Source organism: Lissotriton vulgaris, chromosome 6, assembly GCF_964263255.1.
Source record: "Lissotriton vulgaris chromosome 6, aLisVul1.2, whole genome shotgun sequence".
NCBI lineage: Eukaryota > Metazoa > Chordata > Amphibia > Caudata > Salamandridae > Lissotriton > Lissotriton vulgaris.
Genome location: NC_141694.1, coordinates 812,777,097 through 812,799,602, shown reverse-complemented (window position 1 = coordinate 812,799,602; position 22,506 = coordinate 812,777,097). Strand labels below are relative to the sequence as shown.

The 22,506-nt window shown below is 46.0% G+C and overlaps 1 protein-coding gene across 1 annotated transcript in view; it reads right to left on the bottom strand.

Annotated features, from left to right (window-relative positions):
* Positions 1-1,566: 1,566 nt before the first annotated feature.
* Positions 1,567-22,506, bottom strand: part of YIPF4 (Yip1 domain family member 4) — a 157,033-nt gene continuing 136,093 nt past the window's right edge. Inside the window, exons 6-7 of the mRNA XM_086926840.1 lie at positions 18,704-18,817; positions 1,567-2,648 (exon numbers count right to left, since the gene is read on the bottom strand). Coding sequence (XP_086782966.1) covers positions 2,511-2,648; positions 18,704-18,817 — 252 coding nt within the window. The 3' untranslated portion in view covers positions 1,567-2,510. The remainder of the gene's footprint in view (positions 2,649-18,703; positions 18,818-22,506) is intronic.

The following is a 22,506-nucleotide window of genomic DNA, read 5'->3' as shown; positions in this document are numbered from 1 at the left end:
TGTAGCAACTGTATGATCTGTGTATACTGAATAATATGTGGTGGTGTGTTTTGCACAGGCAATGGCTGTGGGCAAGGCAAGTGGCTCCCAGGTAGGTTTCCCTGTTTGGGAGGCAATGTGTCGGTAAGAAGGGCTGCTAGCCTGATTGATGAAAAAAAACAAAGGTGTACAAGCTTGGATATATGATTTGGTAGGCAATACCGGTTTGCTAGGAGGAGTAAGGGTGCATACTAGTGTGTCCCTGGTTTATTACAGGGGCAGCAGACTTGAGCTGATCTGTCTGATGTTCAGAATGTGGGAAACTGTCAGGAGAAGGCAACATGGAGGAAATGTAAGGTTTTAAATGTGGAATTGTAGAAGGTCTAAAGTGTAGAATTGTATGATGGGGTGTTTATATTCGTGTTGGCTGGGTATATGAGGTTGTGGTATGATGGGGTCGCGGTAGTGGGTGCCTTGTGTTGAGAAAATGTAATTGTGTGCTTTTCTTGCATGATGAGATCTGAATTCACTGGTCGGGTTCAACAGGTTGCTTTGAGTGGAGAGGGATGTTGTAGTGTGAGATGTGTATTAATGGGGTGAATCATGACTACCTAATAGCCTCCCAAGTGTGTCAGAAGCGGAGAGTGCATGTGCATGATTCATAGGGAGGCTCACTGTCGGTGTTTGATGAAAGATTCTGTAAGGTCCAATGTGACTTCTACTAGTGTTCTGGGTCGTTATGAGTAACATCAACGGGATGGACTCAATTATATGGAAGGGAAAGGTTGGGCTGCGTGTAACAGAAGGAGGGGTTCAAAGTACCCTGGCATGGCTCAGATAAGCGCAAAGAGGTTTGACTTTGACAAGCCTTTTGGCTAGGAGACAGCAGAAGGGGCAACAATGGGTCCAATCTCCCTGCACAATGCAACATGCTGGAATCAGGGATTTAACTCTCACATACTGACATCACTAAAACTGTATAAATGCTCTTCTGGCTTTGAACCCTAATATATAGTTTTCATGTAACTGCCTAAGGTGTAGTCAATTAGTCAGGCTTCGGCAAAGCAAAGTCACCATAATCAAGGCGGGACTAGAGCAGTAAACGTGTTTGACATTGTGTGCTGATGAGAAAAGGTAGAAGAATCAATCACAGTTTCGTACAAAATGTCAATTTTGTATTACCTGTCAACAAAATTCTTTCAACCTCATTAAACCACCCTAGCTTATAGCTTCATTATTCAAGGACCTCCTTCTTGATCAATAGAAACTTAATTGTAAATTTGTAAAACCTTTTTTAACTCAAAAAGTATATCCAAATAAATTATTAAAATTGTACAGAGCACAATAAGACAAAGTATTTAAATCAGATATGAGGCAATGCAAAGTCTATTCAGAGAAAATTGGATTCGGATAGAATTCATGTTTTTTCAAAATACTCAGTCTCCCCATGAACGGTACTCAAGAGTTTCAAAAGAAGGGCATCAATCTTCACTACCATGCACATCTGAGGAACCCAGAGAAAGGACTGAAGCATTCAGCTGTGCTGCACAGCAGAGGAAAAATAAATAATACTGTAAACAATCATTATTTATCATTTATTTCCTTTTTTTAACAAAGTTAATATCTATAAAATTTCTTAATGTAACAACTGCATCAAGATTATCTTCGGCACCAAAAAGAATATGCAGCAATGTTCATGCTTGCGGAAAACCGGAGGTTCGCTTCATAAATACGTATGTAGGTATCTATACAGAAAATACAAGTAACACCTTCCAAATATATTGACAGAGAACGAAGAAGAAAACAATTGCACTTTCAGGCTGTGCTAATCTCAGCGGTTTCACATACTGCTGTCCAAGACATTTTTGCCTAAGAACCATCACCTAGGAAATCTACCCGTAGCCATTTTATTGAAAAAGGTTTTGTTAAGGAGAAAAAAATCTTGCATTTAAATCGCACAAGAGGTTTGGCTAATTTGAAGCAGAATTAACTAGCATAGGAACAAATTTAGAGGACAACCATAAAATTACCACAAGAAATGTGGCATCTACAGATGTCTGGTAGTTCACATCATAATGCATTAAAGTGCAAGGCCTTCTTGTGGTTAGCACTTCTATTTCTATCCCTTTCACATAATAGTTATTACTTCATTTATATACATGTTGGGGGGGGGAGTGCTTAGCTTGCTCAATTTATTCAGTAAATGCTTAACTTGCACACTTTATGCATAGGCCTTAGCCCAGTAAGTTTAAGAAAAGGTCATTTAAAACACACACAATGTCATGAACACCATACTTCTCACATTTAAAATGTTACAATTGAAAAGTCTTAAAACAAAACCTAGAAACGTATTTGATACAAATTTATTTGCTATATTTGCTTAAATTATATACATATATATGCTTAATACAGACCACAGGCATAAAGAGGGGACTGTACAAAACATTATCCCCCACAGCCCTTTGAGTTAAACTCCGTATCATTCTAAACATGAATGGAAAGTAACAGTACAGCACATTCCCACCAATGCATCAGACACCGGTGTATAATGATAGAAAGTATATATATAACAAAAAGATGGGATAAATCAGCAAAGGCTTCTTAGTCTTGAATTCTTCTCCAGCTAGAAGCGAAGCAGCACTGTACGCAGCCCAAAACACACCAAAAAGCTGGTAAAAAAAAAAAAAAAAAAAAAACATTACCCGACTGCCAATTGACATAGAAATTTGACCAGTCAACAATCTTAATCATTTTTATTTACTGTAAATAGACATTTCTATTTTTGAGCAACTTCGATATCAACAATGTATTGCTCATTTGCTTGACGGGCCATTTTCATAGTGAATTTACTACTCAATGTCTCGAGTTTATCAATATTTGTAGCAGTTTTTTTTCTGTAAATTAATTGCAACCAATGTAGTTGCTTGCTAGTGAGTCTGGCTCTTGTGCCTGCCATTTTGTGATAGCTACTATACAAATAAGACATGGATTTGCGAGCCAGCAAGAAGTGCACAGATGCAAAAGAACAAGTTACTTACATTCGGTAACAATATATCTGTAAGAAACATCAGTTGGTTATAGATTCCTTACCTTAGAATTACCCCTAGGCGTTAGACTGGATCCGGAAAGTTTTCCATCAGCAGTACCTCTGCGCATCGGAAGGTGGCGTCGGTCGGCTCCGTGTTCGGCGTTGTGTCATCATGATGACATTGCAGTAGCTACTTAGACCGCACGCTGACGTCAGTTCTGTACACGACTTTCCGCGCCAGAAACGCAGAGCCATGCAAGACACTGACCACTGGTGTACAAACCTAGGACCCTGAAAGAATATCCTTAACCCCAGAAATATGTTTGCAGATCGGGGAGGATGGGTGGGGCAGTAAGGAATCTGTAACTAACTAATGTTTTTTACAGATATATCATTACCGAAGGTAAGTAACTTGTTCATCTGAAAGAAACACGTTAGTTATAGATTCCTTACCTTAGAATTGATACTCCAGCAATACCAACCTCGGAGGTGGGTCAGCGAACCAAGATCACACCAGAAAGTCCTGGAGAACAGAATAGCCAAAGAAGCCATCTCTCCGGACATGACTGTCAAGACAGTAGTGTTTCGTAAAAGTGTGATACAAAGCCCACGTAGCTGCCTGACAGATGTCATTCAGAGGATCGCCTCGGCCCAGGGCAGTGGTTGCTGCAGTCGCCCTGGTGGAATGGGCGTGCAGCCCCACTAGAGGCTCCTTCTCCGCCAGAGAATAGCAGGCTTTGATACACAAAACGACCCATCGGGAGATAGTTTGCTTGTATACGGCCTGACCTTTTTTGGCACCCACATACCCAACAAAGAGCTGGTCATCCACCCGGAACTGTTTGGTGCGATCCAGATAAAAGGAAAGCGCACGTTTTGGGTCCAGACGGTGGAGCCTCTCTTCCTTTTTATAAGGATGTGGAGGTGGAAAGAAGGTGGACAAAGTGATGGTCTGCCCAATGTGAAAGGCAGTGACAACCATGGACAGGAGGGATGGATGAGTCTTGAGAACTACCTTGTCCGGATGGACAGACAGGAAAGGAGGCTTAGATGAAAGAGCCTGGCACTCACTCACTCTTCTGGCAAATGTGATGGCAACCAGGAATACAGTTTTAAGTGTCAGAAGTCTCAAAGGACAGTTGTGAAGCGGCTCAAAGGGTGCGCACATTAAATAAGTCAAGACCAGATTCAAGCCCCACTGAGGCATAATGAAAGGAATAGGAGGAAAGAGATGAGTTATGCCATTTAGGAAAAGATTTACAACCAGGGACTTAAAAAGAGAAGGCTGATCTGGAAGCCGAAGGAAGGCAGAGATGGCAGAGAGATAGCCCTTGATAGTGCCCAGAGCAGAGCCCTGCTGGGCCAAAGAAAGGAGGAACAAAAGAACCTCAGAAAGAGTGGCAGAAAGGGGATCCACAGCCTTTGCTGTGCATCATGACACAAAAAGAGGCAGTCAGATCGGAGGATCGATGGCCATGTTGAGCAGCTCGGGATACCAGACTCTTTGTGCCCAACCCAGAGCCACAAGAATGACTTGGGCCCTGTCGTGCCTGATCTTCTTCAGCACTCTGGGCAGAAGTGGTATAGGCGGAAAGGCGTACAACAGACCGCAACTCCACTCGCGACGAAAAGCGACGCTTAGCGAGTGCTGCCTTGGAAACTCCAATGCGCAGAATTGCTGACATTGCGCGTTATCTTTGATGGCGAATAGATCTAACCAAGGCTCTCCCCACTGCTGAAAGAGAGCTTGCACCATCTCCGAGTGAAGACGCCATTCGTGATCCATCACGCGCCTGCAGCCGAGTTCATCCGCCCTGACGTTCAGGGAACCTGCCAGGTGTTGAACAACTTGGGATATGCCTGATGTTCCAGCCATGTTCAGAGGCGCAGGGCCTCCTGACATAGGGTCCACGACCCCACCCCGCCCTGTTTGTTGCAGTACCACATGGCGGTGGTGTTGTCTGTGAACACCTGCACTACTCTTCCCTGGACAGAGGGAAGGAATGGCTTCAGTGCAAGACGAATCGCCGGTAGCTCCAGAACGTTGATGTGGAGCCCGGACTCCGCCGGGGACCAGAGGCCTCTGATCTCTGCCTCTCCCATGTGGCCGCCCCATCCCAGAAGGGATGAGTCTGTCACCACTGTGTGTTCGGGTTGGGGAAGGGAGAGGGATCTGCCGTTCACCCAATCCTGGTTCACGAGCCACCACTGCAATTGTTGTGCAGTGCTCTCCGAGATCTGGACGTAATCGGACAGATCCCCCTGATGCTGCACCCAGTGGAACTTCAGGCCCCACTGCAGAGCCCAAATATGCCACCTGGCTTGATCGACCAGCAGGATGCAGGAGGCCATGAGGCTCAGTAGCTTCAGGGTCATCCTGACCGAAACCCAGGATAGAGGCTGAAAGATCAGAATCATAGCCAGACTATCCCGGACTCGTTGTTCGGGAGGATAAACCCGAAACAGCGTCCTGTCCAGAACCGTTCCGATGAAGAGGAGCTTCTGAAAGGAAATCAGGTGTGACTTCGGCACATAGATGGAGAACCCCACCGAATGCAGGAGGTCGGCCTTAGTCTGGAGGTGGGAAACAACAGCCTGGGGCGAGCTCGCCTTCAACAGCCAGACATATAGGGGAAGACTGGGACCCCTGATCTGCCCAGATAAGCTGCGACCACCGCCATCACTTTTGTGAACACCCGAGGGGCGCTGGTAAGGCCAAAGAGGAGCACAGTAACCTGAAAATGCTCGTGGCCTACCGTAAACCACAGGTAATGCCAGTGGGCCGGCAGGACGGGGATGTGGAAATAAGAGTCCTGCAAGTCCAACGCCACCATCCAGTCTCCCGGGTCGAGGGTAGACAAGACCCGAGCAAACGTCAACATTTTGAACTTCTCGTTCCGGAGGAAGCGGTTGACGTTCCTGAGATCCAAGATAGGACGTAGGCCCTTGTCCTTCTTGGGTACCAGAAAGTAGTGGGAGTAACAACCAGTACCTACTTCTGGGACATTAACGCGCTCGATGGCCCCCTTGGCCAATAGAGCCATAACTTCCTGTTCAAGAAGGCCCAGGTGATCCACTGACATGCGGTGGTATTGAGGTGGTATGGCTGGAGGGCTAGCCGGGGAGTAGCCCCTTGGGACTATTTGCAAAACCCACCTGTCCGACGTGATAATGCGCAACTGGGGGAGGTGATGGCGATTCCTGTCGCCCACTGGCGTTTGATGGGCCTGAAAGGTCTGACTAGGAGGGTTTGGAGGCTGCTGCTGAGGGGGGGGGGGGGCTGGTGGACTGGCCCACCCACTGGCCCCCTGAACCACGGCGTTGGTTCCCACGTCCCAGGCCGCACGAAGGTTGGGACGTAGTGGGGTACCCCTTGCGTAGCCACGAAAGGGGCGAAAAGCAGAATGAACTGAGCGGCTAGAGAGGCCCAAGGACTTGGCCGTAGCCCGTGAGTCCTTGAAACGCTCTAGAGCGATGTCCGCTTTGTCGACAAAAAGGCTACGGCCATCAAAGGGCATGCCTATCAAGGTATTCTGGACATCCCCCAATAAGCCAGTCGATCTCATCCAGGTGTAGCGACGAAGGGCTACAGACGTGGAAATTGTCCTGCCTAGAGTCTCGGCGGTATCCAGCCTACAACGGATGGTAAACTAAGCTGCATCCCTCCTGGCGGCGACAGCCTGGGAGAGCACTATCCAGGCCTCCTGCGGACACTGAGGCAATACCTGCGCAACCGTATCCCACAAAGAGTGGGAATAACGGCCCAGTAGACATGCGGTGTTTACCGACTGTAGTCCCAAGCTGATGGAAAAGATAATCTACTTCCTAAGATGGTCCAGCTTCTTGGATTCCCTTTCTGGTGGAGAGGTAGGGAATGCGCTCTTGGAAGTGGAGGCTTGGACCAACAAGCTCTCCGGGGTGGGGTGTTGGGAGAGGAAAGTAGGGTCGTCTGGAGCCGGGTGGTGGCGTCGGGAAATCATCCCATCCATGGGTGCCCCCGTGTTGGGCCTGGACTATGTGCCCAAAAAGATATTGTTAAAGGCATCATTGAACAGCAGCAGGGGCTCCGAAGAGCTTGCCGCCGGCTGAAGCACCTGTCAGGAGGTTAGTCCAGAGTGTCACAGTATGAAGCTCGAGGTTGAAGGCCTCGGCCGCCCTGCACAATACCACTGGGTATGGTGCTCCCTCCTCCGTAGCCAATGTAGGAGAAGACAACATGCCAAGGTCAGGAGATGTATCAAGACAACTGGCATCCCCCAGTTCCTCTCTCCAGTCCTGCTCAGATTCCATCTGATCAGATAAAGAGTCACCTGACCCCTCCCAGTCCTCCTCAGGTTGCCAATCTGGCCAAAAAGGGACCCCAGGAGTTAACGGGGGTACCAAAATGGAGGCCGGGGTCGACCGCGGCTGGGGACACGACTGGCGTTGGTTGCGGTTCCAGGGGAAGCGGCGCCGGTGGAGGGTTTAATGAGGTCAACCGGTGCCGATCCGGATCCAGGCCTGGGTCCAAGGGGGGCATCCGGCGTTGTGGTCGGAGCTGATGGCGGAGAAGGTCTAGGCCCCCCAAACGAGTCCGCGGGGCCCAAAGGTACGGCGGCGGGTTTGGGCCGCCCAAAGATGGCACGCATCGCCTTGTAGAACATACGAAGCTGGGCGGGAGTCGCTCCGGAACCCGGGAAGGGAGGTAAGCCCGGCGTCGACTCTTCGGGCTCGGCGCGTGGAGACACAGGAGGGGCGCCGCCAGCACACCTTCTCGCGTCAGCCGACCTACGGCGAGAAGTCGAAGAGCGACGATTCTTCTTTGACTTCTTTTTGTGCTGCGACTTACCTGAGCCCGAGTGCGAATACTTCGATAACTTTGATGGGTGGTGATGGCTCCACGACCGGGACCTCAAACGGCGCAGAGCCGACTGCCGGCGCTCAAGCAGCTTTCGGAACTGCTCCTACAAAGCCTTTGGCACCATCGACTGGCAGTCGGAGCACTCCAGGCAAAAGAGGCACATGCGGTGCAGATCCGTAACCGACATCAGTCGTGTACAGGAACTGCACGCCTTGAAGCTGGGCATCCCTCGTGCACCAGGAGTCAAAGGACTTAAAGAAGTCGACAACATTCGAGAAAAAGTCAGTCAAAAAGTGACTGGAGGCACTGCTCTCTCCGGATCTGAGCTGGCTGGTGCGGAAAAAGAAAGAACCGACGTCAGTGCGTGAGGGCGGCGTCTATGTAGCTACCGCTATGTCATCCAGGTGACACGACGCCAACGACAAACGTGGACCAGACCGACACCAACTTCCGATGAGCAGAGGTACTGCTGACGAGAAATCTTCTGGATCCAGTCTGACGCCTGGGGGTAATTCTAAGGTAAGGAATCAATAACAAAGTGTTTCTTTCAGATAAAGTGACTTTGTTGATTCACCATAATCTTAAACACTGAGGGAGGCACACTGGTGCTGGCGAGGAAGAGTGAAGTCTGGGAAGAGCATTATCTTGTTGCCATCAACCAAGAAGCGACCAGCTGTTCTGGAGCACTGTAGCATAGAGACTCTTGCCAGACAATTTATTAGTTGAGCAACTACTGGATTTGGAGGTGCACATGGAGGAGGACAGTGTGCCGGAAACTGGAGCCCTGTACTGTTCTCAGCTTTGATAGTCCATTCGGCACAACCTCCTCAGATAGCTGCATTTTGAATAAAAGAGAGCTACGCTGTAACCTCAATTCCTTAGGCCATGTACACTATCCAATTATTAATATGCGGATACTGGCCCTCTGTATTTTCAGTCCTGCCCTTGAGAAATCTGATTCGCTCTTTAGGTTCATGCAGCTGTTCTTATTTTTTTGGGGGGGGAGACACACATCTTTTAGTGGTTCATTGTTGCTGACTTTTCCATCTAATTTCCACTGATCTTCATGGAGAAGGACGAGGTCAATGGCCAGTTATTCTCTTTTGCTTTCCAATGCAATGTTTCTATAGCTTCCAATATGTAGTCCAGTTTGTCAGCCAACGATGAACATTCCGAGAGGTTCGGCTAATCAAGATCATACAACATTTCAGTTCTGGTCGGATCGCAGAATTCCTGTCCCAGGGAAGAGATTTTGTTTTCAGGCCCTTTGGCTTTCCCAAGGGGAAGAGAGATGAATGAGAAAGGTAACAGCTGACATAGTGATAAGTTGCTTCATGAATGCTTGTCCACTGTGCTCTGGTGGAGTGTCTGGTGCACCAGAGCAATGAGGACAGTCTGGTGTAATACTGCAGGCGGACAAACTAGTACAGAAAGGTGGAGTAAATGATCAGCCCAACTCAGCCCACCTACCTCCATCAGGATCCAACTAGGAGCTACATCCTTAGTAGACCATTGGAGGGGGCACGAGCAGCCAGGTCTCTGCTGTTTCACTGTGGTGACTAAGCTTTGGTCCAGTCATAAGTCTCTTTTGAAAGGTATACATACCCACTACAGGGGACACAGGACAATCTGCAGCACACTAACCACCAAAGTGCCTCTCTCTTCAATGCAGGCTTAGAGTGTTTTAAAGTTAAGTAATTATTGAACTTGTATAATGCAGCAAGAAGCCGGAGTAAGGCAGTTATTCCCAAATAGACATCCAGAAGAACACACGCATACAGCCTTAGGGCCTGCACGAAGCACTTTTAGGGAGAATCTAACATGGTAAGGGGTGATGTTCGTCTAATTTACACAAATGTAAGTGGGGTGAAGGAGGCCCTCCTCTACAATATCAGATTAAAGTACCTTTGGACTGAGCACTACTGTATACAATGAGCTTGCAGGACCCAAGGACAGGCTATGTTGTCCCCAGCGTGTCTTCAGGCACTAGGCCTGGTCCATGATCCAGAGCACTAATTGGTTGGGTGTTTGAGGGTTTTGATTGGTTTCTGGGTCTGTAATTCAATCAATGTAGGGTTGGGACTAGGGCTAGGTTTAGGATTTCTACTGGAAGTAGGGACTAGGGCTTCCTATGATATTGGTTGTTGGGAGTATGGTGGGGCTAGGGCTAGGGTTAGACCTTTAATTGGAAGTAGCGATTAGGGCTTCTGGTGTGATTGGTTGCTGGACTAGTTGTGGGACTAAGAGTAAGATTAGGCTTTCTATTGGAAGTAGGGACTAGGGCTTCCTGTACCATTGGTTGCTTGGACTTGTGTTGGGACTACTGGTAGGGCTACGGCCTCTATTGGATGTGGAGATCAGCATTTTTAAACTGATTGGGTGTTCGGACTAGCGCTAAGATTGGCTGTAAGGACCTGGTCTCCTATTGGTTTTAGATTTTAGGGCTAGTGTTGTGATTGGATAGTGTTAGGGCTAGAGTTCCCATTGGCTGAAGGGACCACCTGATTACTAGGGCTATAAAAGGCCATGGTTAGGGCGTCTTAGCCCGGGCATCGAGGCTAAGGGCGGAGAGGACAAGGGCTGCTGCCTGTTTCAGCCGGTTCGAGATTGACCAGGGTCAGGGCCAGAAATGCTGCCCATTTTCCCATTTAGGAATACCCAGCCCACACTATCCACATCCACAAACCTAAGGTCCTTTTGGATCTATATATTTATCACTTTCTTCTAATTTAGCATTATCCTATTTCTCAGAATATACATCTATCAATATATCCTCTAGATCCACTCTCATGTATCCAAACCCCATGCCACTACTATGATCCCCAAAATAACCCTTTATTGACTATCTCATATTCTACCCCTCCTTGTATCATCTGACACCTCTTTCTACTATACCTATCCCCAATACAAACCGTACTAAAATCTTCCATCTGACTCCTCCCCTACAAAACTCCTTTTTACTCATCCAAAAGCCTCCCCCTACTGCTAAGAGCAAAAAAAAAAAAAAATCATTCACTCTTTTTTATCCCTCTACTATCCTTTTTAATCAAAATTAACAGACTAACATGTTCACTTCTCAAATCCCATATTCAACTATACTAATTCACCACTAATCCTTTATAGGTTATGGAGTGGCGTGCTTCAACACCCCATGAGGGGTAACAAGTGCTATATGAATGCAAACCTTTCTTCCACTTTTAGCCTTCCGCTATCCTTCTCACTCCAAATAACTGACTAATATCCACCACTGAGATTACTTTCATATTTCACCATATTAATTCACCACTAATCCTTTATGGGCTTCCGGAGTAGCGTGCTTCAACACCCCATCAGGGGTAACAAGCGCTATATAAATACAAACCTACTCTAGCCTTCTGCTATCATTCCAAACCCAAAAAACTGACTAACCTATCCACCACTTAAAATGTTACTTGCATGTTTGACTATACTAATTCAACACTAATCCTCTATGGGTACCGGAGAAGTGTGCTACTCACCGAAAAAGTGCTTTGACGCCTAGTCAGGGGTAGTAAGCGCTATATAAATGCAATTACAATACAATACATCCTACCATCCTACTGCCTCCACCCTCACTCACCATTGTGCTGCCACATGCCTAGGCCTCCCTTAGAATATCCCAGCTGGTCACCTCTGCTTCCTCACACTGCAAAACTGTTCTGCTAAGCCACCAGGCTCATCTCTGGTAGCAATGAGCAGGATGCCAGGCAATGGTCTCTAAGGACAGGTGGGAGCGTGTGAAGAATGCCGTACAGGGATCGGTAATATGGGAGAACCGACAGCCAAATGGAAGCGTCAACTTTACAGCTCACCCACGCAGCTCACGGACCCGCAACGCAGCGGATGCAAGCAGACGGGACGGCTCGACCAGACCTCCACTAACGTGAGCCTGATAACAGAAAGGTCCTCGATTGAATAATATGTTGCAGCCAGTATTGGCAGGCGATGGGTGGCAGAAGGTGATGCGAGATGCAATCCATAAAAGTAATATCTTACTGATAACCATTTCAATAGGCTTTTGCCTTGATGAAGGCAGAGGGTCTTGTGATAACTGTGCTGGTTTGTTTTTATTTATTTATAATTGGAGGGTTAATTGTTAAATTACTAGAGAAGTTGAGATAATTATTCAAACCAATAGATGGCACCAAAGTCATTGTTCAGAAGAAGCGGAATCAATGTCCACACTAAAGAGGCCAATGCAAAACTGTGTTGCAGTCTTAGCAAGAAGATAGCTTTCTTTGTGTTTAAGCGTGTTTGCTATTTGGGGGAAACGGGAATTCAGAGATCATTTCATTTCACTCTGTGGTGAAATGTTTCTATTATTCCAGGACGGCCGCTGCATTTTAGGCATCCTCAGATACTCAATCAGTCATCAAGCGCTCTAGATACCGAAGGAGAACAGCTAGCTGGTAGTATATTTCAATTCAAAATGGCTATGCGTGTGCTTCAACACCCTTGCATTTCAGGGCACAGCAGACTTCGTGGCCAGTTTCTCTCAAGGACCACTTAGAGGAACAGCGTCGTGCCAACTGGATCCAGATAAGGAAGGGTTCTTCCGGACAGAGCTTCTTCAGATGCCTTCTGATGATGTCAGGCACTGACCATGGTTCGATGGACAGGTTGGCACATGCAGGATCTTACTTAGGAGAAAGAAGTGCTTCAGATGTGGTCGAGATTCCTGGAGTCCTCTGTGTTGATTTGAGCTCCAGAGTTTTATCCGGAGCGGACAACTCTGCTGGCAGCGTAGCTTGACCAGCTGGCTATCTTTGTGTCACCAAGCATCGAAAGGAGGATCCTGTTCGGTGCTCAGGTCCTCCCAGGGTATGTAAAGCAGCTGGTACCTGTGTCCTTACACTCCCCAAGCAGGACTGTGTTAAGCTAGAATTCGTGTTGTTAGATAGGGGAGTGTGTGCACACTCTTGAGTTTGAGATCTAGTCATCAGATTGGGTCCCAGGAAGGACGCCCATCTAACTAGTTTATTCAATTTTCATATGGCGTAGAAGTACAATTATACCTCCTAGAAGTAGTGGTGCAGATTATAAGGTGATGTTGAAAGCACCAAATGAAAGGCCATGCTCAATACACTAATGAGAGGTCTGAAAGAGTTGTTGAAAGATCTCCTTTCAGGCAGCCATCTTAGACGCTATTTAAATTCAGAAGTAGAAGCCATAATTATTTAACAAGTTCAGTTTCTTTTCACCAGTTTGTGGTTACACCTTAATTTTGAGAGAACAGAAAGAAAAGAAACTACTTATTGCAATGGGGCAATCAATGTTAGAGGTTTTTGTTTTTTCTATTTGGTTTCAGCTTGAGAATTTTTCCTTTTAAGTTAGCGTTGCCTATGAAATAAATTCTTATGTGGATTTGGGCAGGTGGGGTAACTCTGGGAAAATGGAGCAATTAGTTAAGGTAGGGTCTTGTGAACTTCTCTAACAGCTACGTAGCTAGTCTGAAGTAGAATTCAAGTTCTCACCCTTCTCAAGAACTTTGGCAGATTGTTATGGCGACACCCTACTATGATACAGGTAGGTATTCGGTCCCTGTCCGGTATGCACTGTCTGGAGGCAAACATTAAATCAAAGGATTATATATAAGCATGGCCAGCTTGTTATTAAATGTAGCTGCTCCTCATATTGGGAGTAGTACCATGGTGCACATTATTTCCACTAGACGCCTGTATATTCAGTCCTTAATCTTACTTTTATTATTATTATTTTTTATATAGGTCACTAGTACACGGCTAGTTGATTCTTGAATTAATTTTGATGAACAATTCTAGAATTTGTTCTAGAAGCGATTGAAAAACCTTAGCTCAGATCCAAGCGATATAGAGTATGATCTCAAAGAAACACTTGTTTAGTGGAATCTATGGAGTACTTTCCTCTAACAATCTCGCTGTAACCGTGAGCTTCACATCAACCCCCAATGCATTTCGGACCCTGTGGTCCTTCCTCAGAAGGACAGATAGAAATTAAACAAGCATTGGCATGGCCAATAGGTCTCGCTTTTGGGACCTTATCAGTATTTAGTTATGCAGCACAATATCCTTGGTGCAACAATATCAACCGTTGTGTGTAAATGAGGCACTAATTTCACTTTTCCAATTATTGAAAGCGGCTCAGGGATTGGCGTGGCACAGCCATTTACAGAGACAGTAATTACAGGTTGCGCGCTGATTGACGTATAGATACTGTAGAGGGGCAACCCAGCAGCTTTGGGTTATTTGCAAGAAGAAGAAGAAAGTTGATTTGGGTCTTAGCTAGGAAAGGGGATGAAGAAGTTTCAATGAGCATGGCTTCTGGCTCATGGCCCTTCCTGATTTTCATGTGCCCAAACAGAAAGGCCCAAAGCCAAGCCACTCTTAACCTTTCCACCCTTTATCTGGACACACTGAGGGGAGAGGTCAGAAGGGGATCAGATGTGCAAGTCTGTGGTAGGAGCTACTATTGCAGGATGCTGAAGCGGTCGCAGAGTAACCAAGGTGTAGTACTTGAAGTAGGATCTAGTATTAGAAGTCAGATCAATCCCGACCTACCCACGAAGGAAGCTGGGGAAGATGCAGCAAAGGCATACAGTGCATTCTGTGCTTTGTATATACATGATCTGGGTGCCCATATTCATGTGAATGATGTACATCCAGGTGTCTGGCAGGGGTTTTACAGCGTTTTGTTGACTAGAATCTCAGAAGACATACCAGTACTCTCAAAGCCTGAAATGGGTTATTAGGCCAGCATTATCTCATAAGGGAATGCCTTGTTACACTTAAATAGCAAAGGTAATGGCACACCACAAGTTCCTGTCAGAATACGCACACAGGTAGCACATGCACGCTTGGGCACCGAATATCCCATAGAATCTTGGTCTAGCACCCCGGCTTTAAAGAATTAATATTATTCTAAAAATATGTAAAGTGTCTTACTACAATGCCACTTTAGACATTTTTAAGGTCTGAATCATGGTTACTGTATAGCCATTCAGATTTGTATGAGTTGTGCGCTGCTAAAAACTCCTGACAGTAAGACATTGATGTAAAGATGTTTGTGCAAACATTGCTGGAAGCCTTTGAGGATAGCATTTTTTTCTCACCAAAACTGCTGCCATTGACTTGGCAAGTGAAAGTGTACCATGTAACCCAGTGCATGGTGGCATGGTACACCAGAAGCCATTTTAGTTTTCCAAACAGACATCGGCAAACCAAGCATGTCACTGGTGAACTGAATGTTTTCTCCCAGTAGTTGAGTACATTGTTCCAGGACAAGCATGGTATTGGAAGGGTTGCTATGAGCAGGGCATCCGCTGTAGTTAATGGTTATATAGTATGATTATCTAGCAGAAAGCTGTCTCTGATGGCAGAGCTGGTGTTTCTTCTGCTTTTAGAAAAACCCATCTCGTGCTTCTAACTGATGTGAAGAGGCATCCATTGATTTTTGGGAGCTGTCCTGTTAGTGCTTACCCTGCACAATGCCCTAATCGTTTTATCCATGTACACATTTCCAATAAGAAACACACATAAAACATTGGGATCACATTTCTCTAATTTCAGTATCTGCTTTGCGATTGTGGCAGGACTCTGTAGATTTTTGCGTGATTCTCTTTTTGAACCCGTTTTGTGAGATAGGCTCTCAATATCATGGAATGGATAAGATTGAGGATTATATCTGCTGCCAAGATGGCCTGAGCACATGACAACAATGCGGGGAAACTAACCTACTACAGTATCAATATTCGGTCTTAAGCTAACATCTAGGTGTGAGGGCCATAGATTAAAATACAACTTTTGATGTTGCCTAGTAAGTGCATTCATCAGTGCTCTGCTTTTTCAAACAACTGTATTTATGGAAAAAGAAAAATGTTCATTACAAATTATTGTGTGACCTATGGGCAACAACCGCCTGCACAAGTGTACAGAATTCAATAAAATATTACAACGCATGGGTTGGGAGATCTACCACAACATATTTCACGTTGGGTATTAACACCATATCATTTGCAACATTCCTTTTTACAATGTACAATAACCCAATTATAAGACTAATGCAGTATGTTTTACTCACCCAGCTGTAAGAGTTGGTCCTGTGCTCTGGTTTTAAGATCCTGTGTGACCTTGAGTATTGTTTCACTTTAATGTGTTTTGACTCCAATAAAGGTTGTGGCCAGCTTCCTAAATTCTTGTTAAGATCCTGGCCACTCTTAATATAAGCACATGTGCAGTTGAAAAGTGTGAATTTATGTTCATGCTTACTGGTACTTCCACTTTTATATAGATTTCTTTGAGCAAAATAAATATTGTCAGAAACTTGAATTATTTATAAAACAAATCTCTTGCATTTGGGACTCTCCTCTGAATGACAGATGAAGGCAGTTCACAAACAAGTTAACTGCTCATCCAGTTACTAAATTACCTATTCCAGTCATATTTTGGTGAACCCTCTTGAACTAAAGTAGGTCACAGTCCGACACGTCCTCCTAAACTAGCACTGGCATAGCCAATATGTCTCGCCTTTGGGACCTTATAAGTGTTTAGCCATGCAACAGTTGATGTTGTTGCATCAAGAATATTGTGCTGGATAACTAAACACGTATAAGGTCCCAAAGGCGAGACCTATTGCCTATGCCAATGCTTGTTCCTTCTCTGGTTGTATTGCCTTGTACAGGAACTTTATGCAAAATTAACAGAGCTGTCATTGTAATCTTGTGCCAGTAAGCTAATCACACATCTTGTTTTGATCTGCACAGTGGTATAAATGAGGACAACTTAGGCAAAACATAAATGGCAATATTTTCTTCTTGGCGTGAGAAGCGCAGATTTTTGACACCCAGAATCCCCAATTGTGGAAGCCACTCGTTTACAATGATCTGCATTTTGTTTTCTTTGGTCCTGTCAGCGCACATGATACCAAACTCCATGGTAGGAAAACTCCTATTATCTACAGTGTGGGACATTTTGCATTTCGGGGTGACATCATGCTGAGTCATAAGGACTACGCCAATGGTTGATGTCCATACAACTTTATTCAAAAAAGCTTCTTTAAGCGTATTCACTTGATGACAGGATGAGGTCCAGCATCTGCATCTAAAATGCACTTACTCTTCAAAAGCAAATTTTCAGATATGGGCGGACTACTAGATAGAAACGTTGGAGACAAGATGTAGGAACAAAAGTCTGCCTAAGGACTGACTGAACTTCCCTTAGTTTCACTTCAAGTTGCATCATTAGAATGCATGGTATGTTCTGTCTGTAAATGACCGCATCAGTCAAGATGATGTACTGCTCTACTCGATGTGTCTGTTAATAACAATAAAAAGTTTTCAACAAAAAAAAAAGTTGCATCATTAGAAACATGCAATCCTTCTTAAAGAAAAGAAGGAAAGTCATAGCTATCAACACTTACTAAACAAAATATTTCTTCATATGATGCATGCTGCCCCGACCAACCCAATAAGTGCTATTGATCCCAGTGTGTGGTAATGGTCACACAAACTGATGATCTAGTAGATAATTTTCACTACTGAAAAGCAGAGTTATAAGCAACGGTACATGATAACATACATTACCATGATATATCTTAGCTAAGTAAGTGGTCCTCTCCACTGACCATACATGGGGATACAAGAAAGGTAAAGAAAATCCTGAAGCAAAAGCTATTGGATGCTAGACAGTGAAAAAAATATTCAAATTACTGAGCTGGGTTTAGTTATACCTTGCAATAGTGAAAAAGTGGCTAGGCAAGGTATAATAATTTGGGCACAATTGTTATACAATTCACCAGCAGGTAAGGTTGTTATGAAGAATACCGTACTACATGCATTCTGATTATACAGGGGTAACTGGCAGGGTTGTTCCCCATCATCACCAACCCTTTCTGCCATTGGTATAGAGCTGTTTCACTGCTAGTGAAGTAGTGTCACAAAGACCATGAGGTCCGTACAGAAGTGCAAAACAGCGAGTTTTGGCAGGGTTGTTCCCCATCATCACCAACCCTTTCTGCCATTGGTATAGAGCTGTTTCCCTGCTAGTGAAGTAGTGTCACAAGGACCATGAGGTCCGTACAGAAGTGCAAAACAGCGAGTGTGTTCCATAAGCAGATGATCTTCTTTTGACTTTGTCCAACCCAGATTGTCGGTTTTAGTGGACCTTAGCACTACAGAGGCATTCCAACAAGTGGAAGGTATTAAAGTCTAGGTTTAACAATACCTGCATAGTATCCCTTCCTAGATCAAGAAAATAGAATATAACAATGCCACTAAGTTGAGTTGAGCCCCAATTCACACATCTGTGTGTTCATAGCAGATGAAGCTGCATAAGGTCCTTGCTACTATTCCAGCAAAATTGAATGATAGAGGCAAAGTCCAACTGTCCCAAGTATGGCTAACAGCAGTGTTCTAAGGATGATCTGCCGAAGCTGTAATTGAAATAACACAGCAAGAATAAGGAAATACCATACTTAAAGGAAAGGAATACTCTAACCATGCGAACCTATGAGAGATAAATAAAAGCTTGAGAACCAATACTTTTTGAATGTTTTAGCGAATGTAATGTTGGCATAAATACGCGACAGGTAAGGTAAATGTAATTAAATTTACATTTGTATCTCTATTTTGAGTTCATCTGTTTGTTACCTCAAGAAAATGCTAAACCAATATTTTGCAACTAATTATAAATCTTTCTACATTTAGGTTTGCAAAAGTTAATTAGCTCTTGCTGAGAAATTAAACCAACACTACTGTGCCTGAAGTACCAAGAAAAAGCTGACATAAAAATGTGTCACTTGGATAACAAACAAATATATTTAGCAAAATTAGTGTAATAAACGGCATAAAACATTTACAAACATACTTTTATTAGTGTAGACGCAGCTTCAAATGATCCAACCACCACGAGCAGTGGCGCAATTACAATAAGTGGAAGCAGAGAATATCCAATTACTCCAAGGACCTGCCCATAAGCGACCTAAAGAGAAAAAGACAAATACGTTAGCCATGAAAGACATACACCTACATTGTTTCTCTAACTTGACAGACACTTTATACATATTCCAGCAGCACTGCCGTAATAGAGTGTGATTGATCTTACTGGCTTAACATTCAAAAGTAAGTCATTCTGGATTTACTTTAACTATCAAAACCTATACCTGGCCAATAGAACTATTTCAACTTGCCATGAAAATATTTGTTACATCACAGCTTATTGCAGTGCTATTTTCTGAACAGGCATTATTTCATGTTAAGAGACTAAGGACCTGATTACGACTTTGGCGCTGCAGAAGCGGGCCACTGCAGCGGTTCCATACTACCAAAGCCGACCACCACCCGTCTGCCCGATTACAAGTTTTCTTGTGGGCAGGCGGCGAGGCGGTTCCAAAGCGGTACCTATAAGAAAGGCACCGCGATGGGAGCGACAAAGGCCGTTCATGCACGGCATGGATTGTGCAGTCAATGCTTTGCAGAAAAGGGGGTGCATGCACACAGGGGGTACAACATGTGCCCCCCTGCATGCATCCCCATGCAGAAAGGCAATAGGTGCCCCTGCCTTTGTTTCCCCACCGCCAGCATTTTCATGGTGGGCTTCCCTGACTTTATAATGCAACTAGCATTCAAAACTGCGGAGACCATCAGGAGTTATAAGTGGCACCCCATAGATTATAGCAGGCATCTCAGAGGAGAGCATACAGGATTCACCCAGAAGTAGAGAAGGTGCAACTCGATAAAATTCACATACATCACAGTAGGGAAAGCATGGGTAAGGTGGATTAAGTTCCTGTATAACAGGCGTATGGCAAGTCAAGGCTGAAAGAACGATTTTTCTGCCATACTGAATCCACCTTAGGACTAGAAGGCTATCTCCTTTCCCCCATGCTCTTTGCGTTGGCAACAGACCCTTTGCGGGGTTTCGAAGATAAGGAAGGGTGAATTCCACAAACACATGGGACACATCATCTTGCTGTAAGTGAACAGTATGCTTCTATTTTTGAGGAGTGCAGAAGAACGGTCGACGCCCACAATTGGGTATCTTTAGGAGTTAGGTAGGTTGTCAGGTTTGCACGTTAGTTTGTCAAAGAAATGCATGTTTCCCCTCAACCATAGTTCAAAACACAGCAGCCTTAGAAAAGCTCCAACAAAAATGCTTACATCCCTAAACACAGGAAAAAGCATTTAATAGAGAAAAAAAACCACAGAGCGCTCCACAACAAACTACAGCTCCCATCAGTCCATTATAGTAGTCCATAGTATTAGTCCTTCCACCATGTCCATCAAGGCTAGATTGGGAGTCCCTCTTCTGTCTTCCTCCTCTTTCTTCGCTGCTCACGTAGCCAGTTAAGTTGTTTTTCTCATCTCCCTCATATTTTTCCTTGAAATGTCTTGAGGGGACAGTTTAATGGTGGGTGGTTAATGCGGGGGTTTGCGATGTGTTTTCCCTTCGCAGAGCCCCTGTTTATCATTGGAACGTTCTCGTTCCTAACGCCATGCTTTCCCCGTCCGTTAGGTGCGGTGCATAAACACCCACCAGGGGGCGCTGTGCCGACTCGATGCTCCGGCGCGCGGTTCTCCTCACAGAGAGGAGCCGCGCTGAGGAGTTTGCCAAGTCGGAGCCTTGCCCCCGCCGCCTCTGTCTACGCCCGGTCTCCGGGTCTGTATTTGCCCCAGTTATTTATAAAACGCCCCTTGGGGGGTCAGTATTGCGGTGTGAACTGCGGAAAATCGCCCGCGGGGAGTGTAGCACTGTGTAGCTTGTGTGTGTGGTGGCGCGCTGGGAGGCGGTAGGACCCGGTCTTCTTAAAGAGGGTCAGCGCGCTTTCTGAGGCTTAGTGCGGCCTTATCCTGCTGGTTTCACCGGCCCCAAAGAAAGTTGCAGTCCTTGGGTCTGCCTAAAAATTACCTGACTCCCACAACAGTTTGGGCAGTAATTAGGGGGGTGTTTTGGTACTTACCTGTCATGGAGCAGGACGCCTATTACGAAGATGAGTTCCAGTCCTATTTGAATGATGAGGAATTCTATAATGCGATGGACAGCTCTATTTACCGCTGTGTTACTGAAGTGGTAGGCCCCATGGAAGAGCGCCTTTCTAATCGCATTGTAGAGGAGTGCACAAAACTTGCGCAAGCCCATTTAGGAGCATCAGCAGGTCTCCCAGGCCCCTCAGAAGAGGGCCCCCATGCCCCTCAGCAGAGGGCCCCCATGCCCCCAAGAAGCCCTGCAGGGAAGGGATGCCGGAGGGAGGACAGCGAGTGGATAGGGGGCGCCTTTGAGTGTCTGTGTGACGCTTTCTTGGCAAAGGCGTCTGCCACCACCCCTGTACTCCCCTCGGCCCCTGAGCCCTCAGTAGCTATGGGTACGGCTCCTCAATCACCAGGTGGAGACACCCCAGATTCAGATGATGACGAGGAGTCAGTGCGGTCTTGGCACCCGTCGAGCTCTGCCGCCGAGATACCCCGGGACAGTTCAGGCATGCTGGATCCGGATGAGATCATCCATCCGCGCTTCGCAGCCTGGGCCCCGGGTGTCAAAGTGGCGAAGTTCGTGGTGAGTCGCCTCCGCAAACCCTTGGAGAAGGAAGCCAGAGGGTGTCTGCGTGGGGAATGTACGAGGCCCACGCTGGAGGGCAAGGTGGCCTTGACACCAGAGTTAGACGCCAAAATGGCCACCTTCCTCGCAAAATTCATGAAGGACCCCCGCAAAGGCATTGACCGCTCCTGGCTATCATGCCAGGATAAGTTATTGGACGCGGTTGGCCCTATCACGAAGATTCTTGATATGGCGGAGGAGGCGAAGGTGTCGGGGTCCGTCATTTCTCCCGACGTCCTGTGGAATTGGGCACAAAGGGTGATAATCTTTCTAGGAAACGCCAATTGTGCCCTATCGACGGAACGCCGGAGATCACTCTTGATTAAACTGGACCCGTAGTTAGGGGACTTGGCCTCCTCGGAGGCAGGAGCAGTGGCCCCAGGGGGTCTCTTCAGGGAGCCTTTTATAAAAGAATTAGGCACATTTGTGTCTACCTTTACTTCCCTGGACAAGGCCCAGTCCAGCATAAAGAGGGTCTTTCAGCAACGTTTCTCCCAAGGGGCCGGTCGTGGCAGGGGCTGCACGACCGGCCGTGGCGGTCAGAATGCCAACAATAGAGGGCAAGGCTCCGGGCGAGGCCAATATAATACCTCAGCCAACTTCAACAATTTCTACCCCACAAGAGGGCAACGCTTCAGGGGGCGAGGCTTCAGGAAGAACTCAGGACCCAACAATTCTAACGGTGAGTGTTATTCCTGCAGACCATGTTTAGATTGGCGGTCGCTTAGCTGCCTTTCAAAAGGAATGGGCAGCGATTACGGCAGACACTTGGCTTTGTACAGACTGTATGCGGATTTCACATAGAAATTTATGACCATCCCAGACAGACAGGGGCTCCACGCCCTATAGTCTTTTCAGTATCCGACGCGCAGTTGATCGACGTAGAGGTCTCAGAGCTTCTGCACAAAGGTGTCATTCGTCAGTCACATCTGCATCCCTCGGGTTTCCACAGCAACATTTTTCTGGTGGACAAAACCGATGGGGGCAGATGGCCGGTGATCAATCTCAAAGAGATCAAAGGGTGGTTGATCTATCGGCATTTCAAAATGGAGAGGATAAATCTCCTCAGAGATGTC